This window comes from Harpia harpyja, chromosome 13 (assembly GCF_026419915.1).
Source record: "Harpia harpyja isolate bHarHar1 chromosome 13, bHarHar1 primary haplotype, whole genome shotgun sequence".
NCBI classification, from domain to species: Eukaryota; Metazoa; Chordata; class Aves; order Accipitriformes; family Accipitridae; genus Harpia; species Harpia harpyja.
Window position 1 is genome coordinate 10,407,101 of NC_068952.1, and position 21,300 is coordinate 10,428,400.

Genomic DNA, 21,300 nt, shown 5'->3' on the forward strand with positions numbered 1-21,300 from the left:
AGAGAGGAAAGCACCACAGCTCTCAGTGGGATCACTGATGAAGCAACTCTGGTATTTTTCCACTCCCTCGTTCATATTTTTATTCACTGTTAAGCCTAGGCACTACTTAATCTGGTGCTTGCAAATGTATCTGAGGGCATTGACAACCCCCTTTATCTTATTTTTTTCCTTGTTGTGTTTTGTTTTATACTCAGACTGTAAATTCTTTTGAACAATTACTATGATCTGTTCTGTGCAGTAGGGTCCTGAGTCATAACTGGAACGCAGTAACAAAAAATTATTAATAGCATTACCTATTTCCCAGAAGGCTGTCCTGTGTGTGTCAAATTCAGAAGAACCTGTTGTACCCTTGTCAAGAAGAAAAAAAGCTGAGCTAAATGTGTAAGGTAGAGTAGGTCTTGAAATGAGCATAATCCCACAGTCTCAAGTGCCTATTTCTGACTCCTCAGAATCCAAAATCCTTCAAATCTGACCCTTGTAATCTTTAAAACATCAAAATGTTTTTTCCCTTTCATCCAAGAAAGGAATATTTGGCAGATTTAAATCCTTAAAGTGAGGTTCTGACTGTTGAACCAGGAGTTTATTGGATAAGGTAGTATATTTCAACGTGATGTTCAGTATCTGTATTCTAGGATGAGAGTATAAAGTTAGAGTGTAAATTTTGGGGGTTCAGGGAATACTGTGCTAGCCCATCTTGCCTTCAAAGAAACATGTAAAAACATTGATACACTTTGGATACAGCCAGTCACACTCAGGAGAGTAATAAAGGAAGTACAGGGTCATCACATCAAATAATTTTTTTCCTAAAGGCTGGGTTGCTTTACTTTGTATTCCAGTGCATTCCACATGCCATTACTATGCTGCCACCAAAATTTGGAATATAAATTACAATCGGTATTTAAACAAATGAAAGAAGCTTTAGAACACATTGTTTCAGTGCAGGTTTTGAGCAGCTTTTGCTTCTACTTTCCTTTGGAATCCAGAATATCACAGAATCGCAGGATCATTGGGTTTGTAAGGGACCTCTTGAGATCATCTATTCCATCCCCCCAGCTCAAGCAAGGTCAGCTGGAGCAGGTTTCCCAGGACCATGTCCAGTCAAGTTTTGAATATCTCCACAGATGGAGATACCCCTCTATGGAAAGCCTGTTCCAGTGTTTGAGTACCCTCACAGTAAAAAAGTGGTTTCTTGTTTTCAGGTGGAATTTTGTGTATTTCAATTTGTGCCCATTGACTCTTGTCCTGTCACTAGGCACTACTGAGAAGAGTCCTTCTCCTTTGTTCCCTCCCATCAGGTATTTATACATATTGATAGATCACCCTAAGCCTTCTCTTTTCTGGGCTGATTAGTCCCAGCTCTCTCAGCCTTTCCTCATAAAAGACATGCTCCAGTCCCTTTATCATCTTAGTGGCCCTTTTGTATCATCCACAAACTTGCTGAGGGTGCACACTTCCCCCATCATCAAGGTCATTAAGGAAGATGTTGAACAGTATTGGCCCCAGTATGACCCCTGGGGTACACCACAGCTGTCTTGCTTCTAGCTGGATTTTGTGCCACTGATCACAATCCTCTGACACTTCTCTTGTCAAGCAAATATGAGAAAAACATTTAATAATTCAGGTCGCGCTCATTGTAGAATTCAGGAGATCAACAAGCCTCTAAATTTTACCAGCTCCGAATTATGGGCAGTGAAGAACACTAGTGAAACCTGCAAATAATATTTAAATAAAATATCCTGCAAAAGAATTCACAGATGTCTGGTGTTCCTCTTACAGATTTCTCTTTCAATTTTGTATGTTTTTTGCAGTTCATCCTGCCTGTGTCATTGCCACAATGGCCAAGCGCTGAAGTTGTGGCTGCGCACGTGATAATGAGAAAATTGTTGTCAACGGCTTCCCCTCTGAATGCACACGGTCACCGTTCCCTCCTTCCCTTGACACGTGTTTATAATTACTTTTCACCTTTTAGTCTTCCATGCTCGGCAGATGAATATCTCAGGAAAAGTTAATTTAATGATTTAATATGGTTAATCAAAGTGGCTCGGCTGTGCCTCGGCTTTGAAAGCGCTCTAGCTAGGGAGTCTCTCAGAAGAGGAGATGGGGCCTCCTGCCCGTGACTGATAGGCCCGGGCTCGCTGGTGGGGCCGCATGACCGGGGGAAGCTCGCTGCCAGACTGGCAAACGCCCGTGCTCAGAGAAATGCCGCCGGCGGAAAGATTTTCCCTCTCCGGGAGAGCTCTGCCGGGGCTGAGCAGGCGCTGCCAAAGCAGCCTGTGGCTCTGCGCCCCGGCCACCGCCTCTGGCGGGGTCTGGGATTCACAGGGTGCCGCTCGGGGCCCCACAAGGCCTGGGGCAACAGCTGGCGGCAGCGGGGGCCAGCTGCTCCCCACAGGCCAGGAGGTGAGGGTGGCTGCGTCACAGGCCGGGGAGTGCCTGTGTTGACAGGGTGACCCTGAAACAAGACCTTGCTGTCTGTGGTGGCTCTTAGAAAATGTTGTTTTCTTCGGGGTGCTTGGATATATGTAGGGCAATTTACCACAGCCGGGTAGTTTGCCACCTGTAACTGTTAATGAATTCCTCAGATATTACTTTCATGCACTTGAAATTACTTGAAAGCTCTTGGTTTGCACAAATATTTTACACACAAACCACTCCTATGCTGCAGTTAATGAAACTTTTGTAAATTTGTAGAAAAGAATTGCAAACCAACTGATATAAATATATGTAGGGCCAGAGCACTAGGAGGACTCCCAAACCCCTACTCCAAGTTGGGACAAATATCTAATGTTCTAAAACTTTTCATGTAGATACAAAGAGTCATACTGTACTAGCCAGGTTTGGTATATTTAGCTTATTTATTTACAACTAAAATCTGACAGAACATTTAAAGTAAAAAAAGCTGAAACTTTGTATTGAAAAATATGGTTTTCAAAAGCTGCTTCAACAGGTGCTTGAACCACGCTTAAATACAAGAGTGATTGTCATTTTCAGGTAAATTATTTCTTTTTATCATCATTGTGTAGAAGTAACCTTTGGTCGGAGGTACAGCTAGATGACAGAAAACATCTAAATATTTCCCATAGCCAGAAGAACGACAGTGTGCGCTTTACAGTGCCATGCCACAGTGCGTGAGATGTGGAAAGCTGTATGCATCCTCCCCACATGAAGGGATATCATGTACTGAGACCCATGTAATGATTAGGATTGTGATGCTCGTTGTTGGCCTGTTTTGTCCCTGTGGGTGTCTTAAGGAGATTTGGTCTCTCCGTCTCTCTCACCCATATGCACTCACTCATATCCACTCTCTCGGTGGGAGGAGCTGATGGAGTATACCAGAAGCTGCACCTCAGCCCCTGCTCAGATCCCTGTTTGACGGCAGCAGCTAATGCAACATAGGGGAGCCAATGGATCTGTCTATGCGCATTAGGTTTCTGTGAGTTGTCAGGTGGTTCTTGAGCTCCTAATGACTCTAAATCAGAGTGGCAGAATACAGGTTCGCATGTCCTTTCATTCAGCTGGCTTTAGCAGACTAGCAGCGTATTTTTCAATATATGCATTTTAAAACATAAATTATATTAATATTCTGCAATATTAAGGTTCTAACTTGATTGAGTTTAGACCTAAATGAATTGTGTTTGCAGTCCGATGCTGTTGTATAAATTTATTCATATGAAATGTAAATAGTCTGATTAAATAAACCTGAACATTTTATCAAAATTACATCAACTCTTAGCTACATACCAATACTTTTATTAATAAAAGAAATGAACTTCTTAATGTCTGTGAGGATGGAAAGGATTATTAATATGTTTTTTTATAGACAAAAAAGTTTGCAAAAAAGTTAGCGGACTGTCTTTCTCTCTCTGCAAACTTTTAAAATTAATCATCCTGCAGAAAATGAACAAAGTGACAAAGTTATCTGGAAGGATCAAGAGTACCATAGTGATAGACATTAAAGGACCAATGCTCTCTGTGGTTAATTAACTCTTGGTGCAAAATTGGACTGTTGTGCCAAGATTTTAGCAAATTAAAGCAGCCAGAGAGTTGCCTTGTGTTATGGGCAGCATAACAGGCTTCCTTGAACCACTGCAACCTGAATTGCATCTTCAAGGCCAGTGGTGCTTTTGTATGGTTGGTTATGAAATTTTTCTGTTGGGAAAAAAAGGGTCTTCCAAGCCACAGAAATCCAGTAACTAAAATAAACCTTTTTTTGTTCTTATAAGCCAAAGAGCTGGAACAGGTGCCCTCTTGTTCAATAATTCTTCAGAATTTTATAACTCATACTATACTTACAGTAGAAGATGCTTTAAAAATGCAGATGTATGTGACAGATTGATGTGCACAGGCTTTCAGTCCAGAAATACATATGTGGAAGACGCATGTACTTAAACAGTTTTTTCTACAATCTGTCAAAAACACAAAGTCAGTTGAGGACTTCCTTTTCTGGTCAGTGGACTGTGATTAAGTGTACTGTGGCAATGATGCATCTCGACACACAAGTGACTTTGTTAGACAGATGCTGTACGACCTCAGGCATTCAAGTTGGCTAAATAGTCTTTAGGTTTGGGGAGGGGACATTTGGTAATTTTTTTTTAAGAGCTTAAACAAGAATTAAGGTAAATCTATAAGGTCAAGTGTTGTTTCAATTGCAATATGTGTATTTCAAAATAGGTCCTTATGAACTAGAGTGATAGGGAGGAAACAATGAAAAAATCTGGAAGGGAAAGTCCCTTTGGCAAAAAATACACTTGGCTTGTGAAACAAATGGAATTTATGTGGGTAAGCTCTGTGGCTGACTTTGGGAATCTTAACATTCAGTATCAGAGCTGAGTTTTCAGGCCGCATATGAAACTAGTGCCTGGTTATGATTAAAATTAGCTAAATTTACCTGTGGAAAAAAAATAATAATTGAAGTAGCCTTGCAAAATTGTCTTCTTCCACCATCTTAGCTGAGTACATTTTTTTGTGTAAGTGAGGAAAAGAACTTTAGTATTTGTGTTATATCTGTAAGATTAAATAGCTTTTTTTGTGTGAGATATATGTGTGGGTGAGTGGGTTTAGTTTTGTTTTTATGGGAAGGCTCCTTCAATAAATGTATTTTAAAAAGCTCACTTCAATTTATATTGGTTTAACCAATTCATTACACAGAGAAAAAGCTGTGTAAGTTACCATAAGCAAGTGTGTCTTTTCATCTCTGAAGACCTGGTGGTGTTTTGAAGCAACTTTCTGAAAAAGCAGGATGACAGATTGGAACAGTGAAGCAGCTGCTTTCATAAAAGTCTTTTAATTGGATGAGGAAATTGCTAAAATACTATAATTGCCTTTGAATCTATTTTTCAGTGTTTGTGAACAGAATATTAGCCCTTGTGCCTTAGTGGTAAAACAATTTTTTTCCTTGATGAGACTACTTTTCCACTCAAAATCTGCCACAATACTGTGGAATCTGGCTGAGCTACCTGAATATACAAGACCTCCCTTTTATATCTACTGAACAAAAGAAATGTCTGGTTTATGGAGAAGTGAAAGGAAGAAGCTGGATATTTAATCTTCTTATATACTGTATGCATTAGAATGATGAATGGAGTGGATATAAAGATGCAACTAACTCTGACTAGTCTGTGCATCCATTTTGACATAAATTCATTGTTGACCCTTTTCGACTGTCCATGTCAATGTTTTTATCCCTTATCTGCAAGAATGAACCTAGCATTTTCTCTCTGACACAACTCTAAACCTCAACTTTAAATATTGAAAATAATTAAAGATCATTTAAATAAAAGTATAGAAAATTAAATACTAGTTTTGCATATAAAGTGGGCTTAATGTTCTAGGTGTGATTCCAGATCACTCTTTTAGACTGTTAACTTTACATTCATATTTAACAAATGACATTATTCAGTTTCATGGGGTCACTGTGTCAAAATGTCTGTGTTAGAACTTTAATTTATTTCCAAAGGTTCTTTGAGTGGGCAGATAGGAGTGGTGTGTTAGAATGATTTACCGTCTCCGATTCCCAATGTGGATTTTAAGGCTTGGAACGTAGTCTATGATGTAAATTTTAAGTCTAGATGGATTCAGCTGCTCTGTAGTGGCAGGCTGAATGAATGGGACTCATATCCCAAATGTGGGAGGCTGACCCTCTTCTTAAATATCGATGATGCCTCTAATTCTTTCTCCTGATCAAAATGACAATTTATCTACCTCTCTCCTGTTAACATTAATAGAATATAGACAAGTGTGGTTGTGGCCAAATTTTGCTTTGTTAGCATCCCGTCCTGGAAAGCCTGATGGACTCTTATCAGATCAGCAATTATTGGGTATAGACAAGAAATGCCAGTCTGAGAGTGTGATAATTGAAGAGTTAGGGAAAGTTTTTTAAAGCTGTCAACCAACTTCATTGGATCATAGGCTATTTTTTATCGCAGAATTTATTTTGCTGTGCTATAAATTAATTCACGTGTATCAGTGATGATCTTTGCAATGGGGCTGCTGACTTTGTACTCTAAGATAGTCAGACACTGAGTGTAAATTTCACTGACTGACTAAAAGTGCAGAGGAAATGAGTGGGTAATGAGAGCAGAGCAGCCAGTTCTTTAATTGAATTAAAAGCCGGGTGACACCAATGCAGACACCTGTCCAATTACAGACAGGCCAAGGTGTTTACCATTGCTGTACAAGCGATTTGAAGATGACAGAAATCTTTCCGCCCACAGATTAACATAATGAAGGAGAACAGATTACAGTGGATGCTGGCCAAACAGATAGGTTGGCAGCTGAGAAAAAAGTAGTTTGCTGAAGTATGTAAATAAAATCTGTGCACTTTCTATTGCCTACCTATGCAGCACATCTGTTTCTTTGTTGAAAGAAAATAGTGCAAGAGTACATGTGAAGGAAAAACATTATTTAGGAAATGAACAGATTATTTTTTAAGTTGCTGCCTTTGCTGAATGAATTTTTTTAACATAAACCTCCTGTTGCAAAAGAGTTTATTTGTTGGGGTGGGTTTTTTTTCAAATTCTCACTGCCCTTCACAAACCTGCCTATGCAACGTACACTCTGTTGAGCTGCAGGTGCTTTATATAAAACCTTTCTGCTTTGTCAAAAGTAAACTAAACAGCCCAATCCAAACCTTCTACAGCTATGGGCATCTTTCTGGATATGAGCTACTGCAGCTCTCAGTGCCTGAAGCCATTGGTGACCCCACAGAGTGTCTTCCATCAGGAAATGCAAGGAGCATTAATTCACTGCTTCATAAGAAAAGAATGCTACAAGTGCTAAATGTACAAATAAAACTAAATTGCTTCCTAAAGCATAGCAGAGTGAATAGAGAGATGGCATATACACTATGCCATGCTCCTCTTGACCGAGAACTTGCAAATGTCACAGTGAGAGGATTTGGTTTCTGCTTGTGTTTATTTGCTGAAGGTAATTCCAGTAGTACCTTTTATACTTTCCCGTGTTTAACCCTCTATGATCTGGAAATAAGTGCTTTGTACTAAGCCTTATGCAAGTTTTTTGACTGATGAAATTTCTGTGCCAAAGAATTTACTGTAGATTCCAATATTCCTGCTTTACAGGGATAGTAATGCATTAAAATGTCATTATTTTTTATATTTTGCTTTTTGAATGCTCTTAAAAATATTTGCCCTCCATCTCAGGAAGATGACAGGCACGTTTGCCTGGGTGGTGGCTGACACAATGTTCTTTTTCTTTCCTGGCACATTTACATTAGATAGGGAGATGGTAGTACAGCTTTCCACTGTTAACTGGGAATTTGCAAAATTGAAACTATAACCAGAGAGAGCAGATTCTGATCAACTGGTTTTAGTTTAACACTACTCTGAAATAAATGTGATTACTTCTGAATATCTCTGTGTGTGTACTGTCGTGGTTTAACCCCAGCCAGCAACTAAGCACCACGCAGCCGCTCACTCACTCCCCCCCACCCAGTGGGATGGGGGAGAAAATCAGGAAAAGAAGCAAAACCCGTGGGTTGAGATAAGAACGGTTTAATAGAACAGAAAAGAAGAAACTAATAATGATAATGATAACACTAATAAAATGACAACAGTAGTAATGAAAGGATTGGAATATACAAATGATGCGCAGTGCAATTGCTCACCACCCGCCGACCGACACCCCGCCAGTCCCCCGAGGGGCGATTCCCCGCCCCCACTTCCCCGTTCCTATACTAGATGTGGCATCACATGGTATGGAATACCCCTTTGGCCAGTTTGGGTCAGGTGCCCTGGCTGTGTCCTGTGCCAACTTCTTGTGCCCCTCCAGCTTTCTCACTGGCTGGGCATGAGAAGCTGAAAAATCCTTGACTTTAGTCTAAACACTACTGAGCAACAACTGAAAACATCAGTGTTATCAACATTCTTTGCATACTGAACTCAAAACATAGCACTGTACCAGCTACTAGGAAGACAGTTAACTCTATCCCAGTTGAAACCAGGACAGTATGAGTAGAACTGAACCTTAGAGAATTCAAATAGAGAAAGATCATTGCAATGCCAGCCTTTGAAGTTTTTGGATTAATTACCAGAAAAGGCACAAACATTACTAATTCAGTGAAAGCTAATCTCATATTTTCCATGTGAACACACCTATTAGTAATCACAATATAAACATTCACAGACTTTGGTTGTCCCACTCAGAAAATAATAAATTTATGCTGTAACTCTTCACTTCCAGCATCAAATTCTCCAGGCCCTTTTTGTGAGTATAAAAGGCTATGTGAGGAAAAAAACCAATTTTTTTAATGAAACCCAAAGTTATGTTACATTCTATTTAGTAACTCAATGAAGAGCAATAATAAGGACTAATTTCTTCTACCTGTTTTTGTACATGTAATGCTGAGGGGGTTTGCAGTCTTATTGTACTATGGGACATCTAGTCAAGAATCATGATTCTCTGAGGTACTGTTGTTTTTGAAGCTGCTTTGCAAAACCCTAGTGTCGGACAGTTCTGAAATAACATAGTTTGCTATAATTATTTTTTTTTTTAATGAAACACCCCATCGATTTTACTAAAAGCTGAGACTCGAGGTGAGAACATGGTTTGAAATAAAACTTGACATGAATTGGCCTTCTTTTAATTACTACTGCATTTTCATTCCATATTACTTTACTGTTGGACCTACTTTGAAATGGGAACTGCTGATGTTTCTGAAAATGACTGTGAACCACATTTTCTTCCATGTAGTACTTCTGTATACTGCGGTTCAAAATATTGTGTAACTTCCTGAAGTGGTAAGCAGTGATTTGTTGCATTTGCTACAACAAGAGCTGATCAATATGTGGGAATCTAGCAAGTACTCTTCACTAACATAAGCAGGACCTGAAAAAGCATAAGATTACAGATTTTTTTTCTTGTAAACTCTTGGGTACTGTGTCACCTGAATTATGTTACTGGAGTAGTATAGCAAATATGTGGTCTATATGCTGCCACTGAAATAATGGAACACAAGTGGGATGTTTCATACAAAAAAGAGATTTCCATTTATAGATGATTAGGGGCATTAAAAAATTTTGTTCTGGAAGACAGTGAGAATTCCTTGGAAAAACAAAATGAATAACTGAAAAAACTTTGAGAGGGAGGGACTGAGAAAAAAAACTCCTTCATTGTCATTGTTATATTAAAATATGTACCTCAATCTTGAAGTAGTATCTGTTATAGTGAGCGTAACTAAAGAAACTTAGCTGCATCATTAGTATTAAGAATTGAATAAAATACCATTTACTCTTAATTTATTTTGCAAAGTTTAAGTCATGGCATAATAGAAATGAAACCTTAAAATCATTTTTCTTTTCTGCCTGTAACAGTGGAAGCCTGTAACAGAAAACTTTTTTATTTCTGTCTGTGTATATATGTAATCAGTCTGTACACTGTACATGCATAACACCTTGCTTTCTTCTGTTGCAGGCATATTGACGGGCTTGCATCCCTTCACAAACTATGCTGTAACCCTAACTGCTTGCACTTTGGCTGGCTGTACTGAGAGCTTGCATGCATTGAACATCTCCACTCCACAAGAAGGTAAAGTAATTTCAAAGGTCTTGACTTCCACATTTCAGTCATGAATAATAAAACAGGAGAAGAGCTAAATGCTGCAAAGCCATTTGCTGGAAAACCCCAACCTAATTTGATGACAAAGTGCATTGCCAGACCATAATTGCCCCATTTTTTGGGGGGGTGCGAAAATGAATCAAACTCCATACCCTTTAATGACATGCATCTTTAATAGCTGTAATGCAGATTAATGGGCTTTTTAATTGCTGTTACATTGTTCATGCAAGAGCCTTGTCATTAATATGAAGCATCTGAAAGATTAATGAAAGCTTCCTCATTTTACTATGGCTCAGAAGTAAATCTAGAGACAGTCTGACTAAAAAGAATTGATTGTATGGCACAGTATGAAATTGAGAATCAAACGGTTGATTTCCATGGTTTCTTTTAACTGCTAAACACCAGCAATAGGCAACAATTATTTCAGTGTGATGAAACCTCCAAATGCCGATTGAGTTATTTATTAATCACTGTTCAGATTTTCCCTTTTTTTTTCTAAACACTTTTACATGTTGTTGTGCTCAAACTTCAAGGTTGTGAGCGTAAATTAATGTTTTCTATGCTTACATTAAGAACTAGAGCAGGAAGAAAAAGAAAATACATTACAGTTCTGACTTTAGAGACTAGGCTGATAAGTAATACACATCAATTACTGGAGCAAATGCTCCCAAAATATCTGTGACATATCTAACTCCATTCTCAATTAAACATAAAGTCCACATCTCCTGGTTCTATCATCCTAAAGCCATGTTAACCCAGTTAAAATCGTCAGTTACTCCAAATTTATACCAGTAGAATAATGAAGACTTTGACATGTACTTATAGGACAGTAGTTAATCTTTCATGATGTGGAACAGTTTTCAAAAATTCCATCCCTCCCACAGTTCTTTGTTTTATCTTCTCATGTAAACTAGGTAGTAATGTAGTACCAATAAAACAAATAAAATTTTAGCATGAAGTTATGTGAATTGCAACCATAATGATTAAAAGAATGCTAGAATGTTGAAGTGCTGCCAAAGCAGGTAGTCATGCAAGGTGCTGTCTTGATGAGGCCAGTCCTGAAGATTGCAGTCTAACATTGCTGGAACAGCATTTTGATGTCAACATGTTAGCAACTTGCCAGCAGCACCAAGCAAATCAAAACCCACTTACTGCCTCTTGGAAGTTCTAAATAAACTGACTGAGTTTGTCTGGTGGCATTATCCATGAAAGGGTGTAGTCTCTGACCGCCAAATAGTTAACGGACCCTGTGACGTAAACACGAAATACAGTGTTGTATGTTTCTTTCTGGTGTAATATAGTAATTAAAAAATAAATTGTTTATGTCTTATTTTCTCAGCTTAGTGAATAAGGTAGCAATTCTTACATGTGTTTGAAAGAAATATCCACTGTTTTCAGATGTGCTGTCATATTGGGAAGGTTTAGGCAAGAATAGATTTTTAATATTTTTTTTCCCAGAGATCAAATAAAGCCATGGGGAACATGTGTTTTATCCCTCAGAAGAATTGAACAAAAAGTCAATGTGTGGAGTTTCTATTTTTGGATGCTCTTGTTGCATGCTCTTAGTAACAATAAATTGATGATACAGAAGACAGACACCATATCACACCCTCCAGCTATCCCTGTTTCCCTATTGAAACATTCATTACTTTATATTGTTTTCACATTGCCAGCCACTGCTAGTTATTGTTTTAAATTGCTAGCACAGAGCTTGTAAATTACAAGATATTCCTCCCAGACTAAGGCCCGAGTTCTGCTCCCCTTGCGATATTCAGTGGGATTGCTTGTGCCTCTAGTATATAACTCATTGGAATGGTGAGAGAACTCAGCTTTTAAATTATTATTATCCATTGCCAACTTCCAGTATATTATATACATAAAATCTATGCTAAACAGACATTACTAAGTGTATTGAATCAGAAGAAGTCTGAAATAAGGTGTAGTGCCTAAGAATACAGTATCTGCATTTGTGATTACAAAGAATTATCACTTTGTAGTTAGGAATAAAAAGCGTGAAGGAAGAGAAAATAATTTGTATTACAAAAAGGACTTTACTGAAATCCCGTGCCCTTCCTCTTGCTCAGTGTTATCAAGCTGGAAAGATAAAGTTATATGAGCTTAATTATTCTCCTAAAAAGCAAAGAGTGTATCCTTGTCTTTCATAGGAGTTTCTGTTTGGCTAGGAAACCTCACATGTAATAGGAGAGTTCTCAAAATGCTGGTATGTTTCAAGGATAAAATATCTTCTGAAATTTCAGCTTTACCAAAAATCATTCTGGTAGTAGCTGCTCACTGAAATTATTTATTATTTGTGGAAATATAACATAATATGTTAAATGTTTTTTTCACCAGCCCCTGAAGATGTGCAACCACCCACAGCCATGTCCTTTCCCACGTTCTTGCTGATGAGTTGGAGTCCACCAAAAACACCAAATGGTATTATTACACAATATACTTTATATATGAATGGAGTACCAATTTACTTTGGAAATGGAACCAAGTATGTTGTGAAAGGTGAGTTCTGTACTAGGTAGCATGTCAGAAGCGTATCTCATAGTTGCTATGAATAATTATATGACTGACCCTTTCTTATTTTGGAGGAAAAGAAAAATAAATTTTAAATGGACTGGATGCACTTTAAACCCTGACGGGTTCCATTTTTAAAGAATCCTTCATAGAAGTTTCTGTTGGGAGTCTCAGAAATTAATGTTGCCATGGTGTGGCTGAATCATGTGCTATATTGTCCTCTTTCACAGGACCTGAGTCATCTTTTTAATGGTTTTATAACTTTTTGATCTTATAGCATCCGGCTCTCAAAACAAGTAAACTGTTGAAGACAAGATATGATGTACAGGTTTAATAGTTTTTCCTACTGTCTTCCTTAGGTATTCTTAATTAGGGAGCCACTGTGTTGCTTTCCTGAATAGCCCATATTAAATTCATTTGTTAAAAGCATAAACTAATAATCTGTTTTCTTCTGATAACAGTTATGCAATGTGTCAGTAACCAAGTTATATCAGTACTATTACATAGAAGCTAAATGACTTATTTGGCAGTACAGTGAAGCATAGTAATCTCACTTCCTATTTTAATGTAATTGGTGTAGTTTAATGAAGTATCCAGGTTATTTGTTCAGAGATTATTCAAACAACAGAAAACAAAATAAAAAAACAAATATTAAGCTAGAAGTATCATAGCACAACATAAGCACTATTCTTGACCCATCAGAATTTGTATATGTTAGTAGGTACAAGTAAAAATAAAATACTTGATATCGGACAGCTCGAAGGAAAAGGGTACCAAGACTCTACTTTCTTTTTAATGTAAGGCCTTAAAATTCAAAGCCATTTCTGCATCTTGAGTTAGTATAAAACATATTTAAAAATTCATATAGTTCAAATTTCTTTGCCTTGCACAGGCCATAAGCTACTGGTATGGTGGGTCAGTTTTGACACTGAAAAATGAATCTAGTTAGAGAACCTCCTGAAGGCTGTTGATGATCGCTATAATAAATAGTGCACACTTTAAGGCAAACTTTTTCATTCTGTATTCAAAGGTAATGGATTTTTCGTAACCATAGTAACCTTAGTGTATTTCTGGATAAATACATGAGGTATATACATTCTGGTTTTATTTTTGAATATAAACTACCACATTATGTATTGCTAATAATATGAAAAATAGGATATAGGTTAGCATAATGACAGCTCAAACTAGTGTGCATTTTTCTTCTGCAAAAAAATAAATATTTATCAAAAGTATAGGTTCAATTAATTTCTCCCCCATCCCCCCAGTTTTCTGGTATTCTTGTAGTGGCATTTATCTTTTTTGCAAGATCTCCATTAATCTCTTATTGCCATACCATAACACTATTCTTAAGAATTTTGAAGTGCAAATAGTTGTGCTTCCAATCTTATTAAAATCATTACTGAAAGTTCATCACAGGAGGTTTTACTGATGTGTTCATCTGCAACCTGGTTATAAATTGACAAGCAATGTAAAACGTTTGAGGAAATGTTCACCATAATATATTTTTTTTGGTTGGTTTTAGATTAATCTCTGTATTCTGACCCATAGCCAAAATTAATGCTTATTGGTAGAAATTGTGGTCAAGTAACTTTTGTAGTTGTTCTTTGAAAATATAGAAAAGGATAAATTAAAAAGGGTCAGGACTTGATTCCTCATGTTCTACCTCTAAATCTTGAATCAGAATACATTCAGCTAAACTAGTCTAAGGCAAAGTCATCTGATTCATAAGCTTCCTAGAGGAGGTCCTGTTACTTGTATTTAGAAATTATTTATATTTTTCTAGAAATATTGATATTTTTGGTCCTACTGAGCATTTCATAACTTCGATTTCAATTAATTTTTTAGGCAGACATAAGATATAAAGTGAACAGAGAATCTTGCTTATTCAAAAGAGAAGACTAATGACTCGTGTTATGTTGCCCTAAGCAGTACTGCACAAGAGCCACTCTTGCCTACCATTCTGAATATGGTGTGGAGATCAGTCCGTTTACTTTGGATCCATTTTATTTAGCTGCCAGTTTCTTACTCTGCCTGAGGGGGAAAAGGCGATCAGAGCCAGCAGGCTGGGATTTGGGTCACTAGAAATCCCAGTCATTCTGAATAAGGTTTATTCAAGATCTTGCTTAGATCTGCATATATCTTTAATTTGACCTGGTTTTGCTTCCTTTCAGAGCCCAAGATTTTCTTCTTCGTAGGCTAAAGGTAAAAGGGTATAACGTAATCTTTTTTTTTTTTTTTTTTTAAGGGTTGTGGGTTTACAGTGAAAAGTTGCAGCTTTTGACTTTCTAGTGTTATACATGTCTCTTTCCTACCTTTTTGGCTTTTCCTGTATTATTATCCTTTTCCCTTCAGCATTTATGCTAGTGATGTTGGTGACTTACTGCCTCAACATAATATGTTTTTGACCCTAAACAGAGAGAAAAAGTTCATTATCTGACATCTGTTTCCTATTCATTCACCAAAATGATTTTCCCAATTTAATAACTATACGACTGAGTTCCTTACCAGTAGTCTATATTAGAAAGTTATAGATTCTCTCTGTGTTTTTTGAAGTGCTGTATCTATTGAAATTTAAAAAAAAAAAAACATTTCTTTTTAGGAAGGCATCAATTATGTCTAAATATTAGTACTTTACTAACTTTCACTTCAGACCATGGAAAGTGCAATTGGTTTAGACCCATACTAATTAATCCATAACTTGAGGAGGGATGTGTTTTTTCAACACGATAACTGCAAATATATCGTTAACTTAGTTTCTAATCTTGACAGTTGTTGAGGGCTTGAAATACTCATTGATTTTCATGGAAATTCAGGGGTTTGTTTCCTCTAGGGGTTGAGCTGTAATCAAAAAGGAACCCCTTTAAAAGCACATATGGCAAATGTACACTTTACCACCTTGAAAAGGGAGACTTATTAGGCATCCATTGTCCATTACTGCCTTTAAATATTTTCCCCATGGTGACAAATTTGGTTTCTGTGTCGTGAGTAATAAAGCACTGAAATGAAGCCAGCCCCTGTACCGCAACACCTTTGTTAACCGTCTGCGATTTTTCTGCTTCCCACCTTTATGCATTTGTCTTATGCGGTACTATTTCCTCATGCAATCTGGGTGCTATTTCACATCCTAAATTCCAGTGAAAGCCTAGTGTCTCCAATGGGTACGGACAAACCAAGAGGAAATACTCTGTGCAGGATCCCCGGTGGAATTTAGGCTGTGTGAATCCATGCCTCTGTATTCATGTTTTCAAGTCCTCTATGTGAGAGTGCAGAAGCTCCTGTAACTTAGACCAACAGCTGCAGCTCAGGAAAGCAATTGTAATAGGGTTCTGCTCTCCAAACCTGCATACCTTACTGTTCTGTAGAGATAACTAGCAGCTGTGAGGAGATGAAGAAGCTTGTACAGTTATCTTCAAAAGTCTTTAACGTATACGCACTGATCTTACCAAGGCTTTTGATTTTAGGAAAATTTGAGTTGATTTTTCCTCTGGAGAGGAAAATATGCTTCTCTCGCCCATCCAAACACTCACAGGCAAAATTGAAGCTTCTACTTTGAAATGTGGAGATTTCTTAATATAGTTCTTTTTTCATATTTTTAAATTTAGGCAGGGTATTTGTTCTTGTTTTCTCTTTTCTTTAAATTAGTCTCAAAAATTTCCCACCTGCCTTAGATGAAAGAGAAAACAGGGTGGGGTTTATACTGAAAAGTATTAGACTGCAGTGGCCTGAGCTGGTGATGTCAATACCACCAGCAGAAAGGTGGTCGAATAAACGCAGAAAGGTATAGTATAAGCAAAGACAGTAATGATCAGATGTGACCCAAGTGCCAAGTTTTGTTTTGGTGGAAACCTTATTGTGAAGAAACTTTAGAAAAAAGATTAGAGCAAAATATTCTTCTATTCTTAAGTGCTGAACATTTGATGGACTAAGAAAAGGTGTTCATTACCTAACATGTTTACAAAGGGAAATGACTTTGTAGATACCTTTAGAAAACAAAAAATGTTTAAATCTATCTTTGCACTGAGTGTGTCATTGAGGATGCACGTCTGCATTTTCTGCAGCACTAGGTACTTGACAATGTTAACAAATTGTGTTCGTATAATTTTCCTAGCAGAATCTAATGGTTCTTATCATGAATCTTTAAAAGGAAGATATTCGTATTAAGACTCAGCTGTATGAAACTTATTTTTCTCTGCCAACCTGAAAGAAGTGTTTCCAGTTTTTCAGCAAAGAGATCCTGTCAACTACGTTACAAGGATAGATCCTCAACTGAGTTAAACGAGTACAGAGTTACCCTAAATTACATGCCTAAGAGTTTAAAAAACTGTGACAGACTGCTTTCTACCAGGTTTCTGGGCAAAATATTAAGGAGAGCCTTGGAAAAGGTGAGAAAGAGCTGTCTTCACAATTTTGTCTAAGAGCATGAACTAAGATTTGGCTTATTCAAATTGTTATTTGATCTGAGTGTGGGAAGGCTGATCCTACAAAACCAGGGTAGAATGGGAGCCTTGTTTTCCTGTGAGGAAGAGGCAGATGTTTGACGTCTGTGCAAGCAGGGCTTAGCATATCTGAACTTAAAAAACAGGAGAACCCCAAATTAGTACTTGTGGTTTTTTACGTTGCTCTAAACCAGTAGTAATTACAGTACACACTATGCACAGCCATGCACAATTATTACATTTTCGTGAAAAATTGGCAAAGTTTTTTGTCCTTTTTATCCCTATGACTACTACTGTTTCTTTTAAATGATAGATCATGATAATAAAAGCAAAGTAATATCAATATCATACTAATTGCCAAGTGAAACAATTTGAACACGAAAATCCACAGAATTGTGCATGGAGGATCATTGCAATAAGATGTATCACTGTAAGAAGCTGAATCACTGAGAAGAAAATACTTATTAAGTTAGGTTTAAGATGTAGTTCTTGTGGTTACTTTTCATACAGTTTTTAGCACTAGCTGTGTTTAAAAACACCAATTTCCAACCCTAAGGGTCTGCGTTCCTTTGTTTTAGGTCCTGCTCAAAGATGGCAGGCAGCTTTTGCCTTAAAGGACAAACAACAGAAAATTCTGTAGTCCTCTGGTATGAGTTTATTTCCCATCTTCCACGCTGTAGTGAAATACATATAAATACCAAATGAACCCAGTCTGTTCTTTCACTAGAGTGTTTTGGAAAGAATGGTTTGCTATCCAATACAATGTTAGTGCTAGATTTATGTATATTATAACCTGAATGTCACAATTCCTCATTTTTTTGTGAAGCAGAGACTTATTTAAGAGCATTGTGAGCAATGAAAAGTTAGTCTTCACCTCTTCACCATTAGAATTGGTTATCTGAAACGTCTTGCATGTGACCCAGTGAGATATGCCCCAGTGTCTCTTTCTTATTTTAGGGTCCTGCAATACCATGCTACAGTTCCAGGCCAACCTCTTATATTTGGTTTAGCAACGCATCCATCTGATAAGGCATATAGGAAATAACATGGTTTCCAGCATGGCATATAAAGAAAGCCTGCTGCTTCAGGCTTTATTGTGGCCTGAGTATGCATTTAAGTAAACATATATTGGTGCACCTAGCACTAGAGGGCAGAGTACACCAGTCTTACAGGAGAAGCTGCCTTCCTCTAAAAGTTGTAGGCATATAAGAAAGCACATTTGATACACCTGAATTGGCAATACTGACATTGCCAGTGACCGGTACTATCGTAATTAATTCCGCAGACCCAGAATGCAGATTCAGCAGGCACAAAACCAAAGGGCAAATGGGCTGTCTGAGTCTGGCATTCCTGTATTTCAGCTTCAGACAGAAGGATCTGGTACGCTCATTGGACTTAATAATACAGATCTGGGGAATTTAGAAGGGAGGGGGGTGGGGTAAGGGTAAAAGCATTATGTTTATTTGTAGCAGCTCTGTTGTATCATTTTCTATTGCAGTGCATTAGTGCAGTGTTAAATAAAATCTGCTTATTTAAAATCCTTTTAAATAGTGTTTAAATATTTCCTGCTGATACAATCTGCTAAAGTAGTTATCCTTGCTGCAGATTTCAGTTAACCTTGTCGCAGATATTAAGCCTGAAGCTACACAGACTTTTAGGGACCTTGATTATAGAGCAAAACCTAATGGTGTCATTATAAAACCACAGCTGGACAGGCTTCTGGAGTCCTTGTCCTTTGATCAGATTTGGGTAACACAGCAAGCCAGGAGAGAACTCACGCTAACCCTGCTGGAATTGCTGAGCTCTCAGGTTGTTTGAGTACCGCTTTCTAAAAATTAAAATGCAACACAAATTATAAAATGAGAGTGATTGGTACCTCCCAGTCTTCTGTGTGTACAAATGCAAACTGGAGCAAATAGCTTCTCTAGAGCTAATAGCTGTAGAACAGGGAGAGTTCTTTTTTTTCTCTTTTCCCTTCTGGCAGCATAGGAAATATTTTGGCTCTGGGCTCTGTTTTTTAAACAAAGAGAAAAAAAACATTGATTTCCAGGCTTGTCTAAATTCCATGACAAGAATTAAAACCACTAAAAAATGTAAAACTCCCAGATTATTTTATCCTGTGATCTTACTTCAAAATTAGTTGTCAGAATTAGACACATAGAGGCTTCTAGATCTTTATTTTCTCCTTCACAGATATTGAGATTGGTCAGCAGACTTAAAGATGCCAAGATCTCTTCAAAAGACAATGTGTACTGAGGAGGACAGATTTAAATCAAATGTTCATTGAGTTCAATTTGTAAAATTTTAATATGGCCCTTTTTTGTCTTTTTTTTTCTTTTTTTTCAAGCAGCAGAGCTTACTGTCCACACATTATCATCTTGGAGGTTTTCTGCAGTCATGTGGGTTTGCAGGTCTTCTCCAAGACATCCCTACTGCAATTAGATAGCAGCAAATTCTTATTTTGCCACTTTCTGAGATCAGTTTGTTCTAAAGTTGCCTGTGTGAACCTCTCTTGGGCAAACTGGCCCAATCTTGTGCATCTTGTCTACCTTCCTCTGGGATTTCTGAAGGGCATGGTCTGTTCCTCTGCATTTTGTCTTTCATCAGTGAGAACTTCATATAGGACCCTATCAAGTGATACAGTTTCTCTTTGTGAGCAGTTGTCACGTGGTGACCACTATTTGCTACTAAAAATTGAGAGGTGTCCTTAGATTTAGAAGAACTAGAATATGCTTTCTTGGCCATGTTGTGCTCATAGCCTGAAAAACTTTTTGTGGGATCTTATTTTCAGCAGTATGTCTGGTAATTGTGGTTTGCCTGAAGCTAGGAAGGCAAAGTGGTGGGTTCTGTTCTGGTTTTAATTTTGCTGATAGAAGAGATGCATGAGCTTATAGTTTCAGTTAAGATTTCATTCAATCACACTTTTGTTAAGTGCTTTAGAAAATATCAGAAACTGTGCAAGGTTTTATGTTCAGCTTATAAATCGTATGTTTATACATAAAGGAAAGCTTCCTTCCCTGACATTTTTTTTGCCAGGATCATTTTGAAATGCTTGGTAAATGATTTATGCTTAGTTTCAGGTAATGCTGGCCTCATGTAAATAAAGATATGACACCTCTTGCACAGATGTACTAAGGCCAAACCTGCTGCTTCTGTTTGAATCTCTTGATATCCATTCATAAGGATATACCTCACTTATCTCTTAACTTAATAGGCTTGGAAAGAGTAGGGCAGCCTTTTTGATGTTGCAAGCTGCATAATGAAGCTTCTCTCTGAGATTTTCCTTATGCCCTGCAAAATACACTCATATTTCTCCTTACTCATTTAGGACCATTTGGTCTCCTGAACTGCCAAACACTTGATGTATATTTAATTTAAGATAGATTTTTTTTTTCCATGCTGCTATTACAAATTGTGTTGGTTTGTCAGCTGTGATAATTATTCCTACTGAGCAGTGCATGCATTCCTGTCTGGCTTACACTAGACGCAGACCCTTCTTTCTACACCCAATATGTCCCAACCTTCCTTTAACACTAGTGGAATATTAATAAATGGTGGCAATGTATGGGCTGGTAACAGCACAGTAATGCTTCTGGAGGGTTCCCAGTTGGGGGCTCCCCTTTGCCTTGGTTTTACTGAATGCATGGCCACGAGGGTGTTGACTTATTAACCATTACTTAAATATTTTCACCATTTTATTTCTTGAAAAAATATGAGACAAGTTTATGAAAAGCAGAATCTTTGATGTTTGCATATGTTTCAGACTTGTTATTTCAATAAATCTGAGCAAATTTGTTACAACTTGCATTTCTAAAATGCTTCACCAATTAATGTCTTTTTCTGTTACTGTAAGTCCAGACCTTTCTGAGTATTTTTCATCTTTCACAAGTCTTGTCTTGTGTGTGAACAATACAAACCTGAGTGTTACAAGGCCATAAAGTAGTTGGGTATAAGTTTGATTTTAAAAATATTTGATAGTTTGTTTGATAGGAGGAAGATTCCTGTATTTTCAAATTCTGTTTCCCTGTCCTCCTAAGTTATGTGAAAACATATGCAAGGCATAAATCATGTACCGAAAAGCATGAAAGGCATTCTAGGATACTTCCTTTCCTGTTGAATCACTGCCAGAAATCTAACCTAGGTTTCTACACTGATTGCCTAAATTGTTTACATAAAGCTTAACAGGTTTTTTGTCAGTACTGAACTCCATCATGCTTTCCACTAGTCTTCCATGAAATATTTTATTTTTATGATGATCTATTTC

General features: G+C 37.5%; 1 protein-coding gene across 5 annotated transcripts in view; it reads left to right on the top strand.

The window, feature by feature from the left end:
- The window catches only part of USH2A (usherin), a 408,741-nt gene that overhangs the window by 167,632 nt on the left and 219,809 nt on the right, over positions 1–21,300 (top strand). For all 5 annotated transcript variants that reach the window (XM_052805222.1, XM_052805224.1, XM_052805225.1 and 2 more), the window contains exons 31-32: positions 9,928–10,041; positions 12,424–12,585. In XM_052805222.1, the coding sequence (XP_052661182.1) occupies positions 9,928–10,041; positions 12,424–12,585 (276 nt within the window). The remainder of the gene's footprint in view (positions 1–9,927; positions 10,042–12,423; positions 12,586–21,300) is intronic.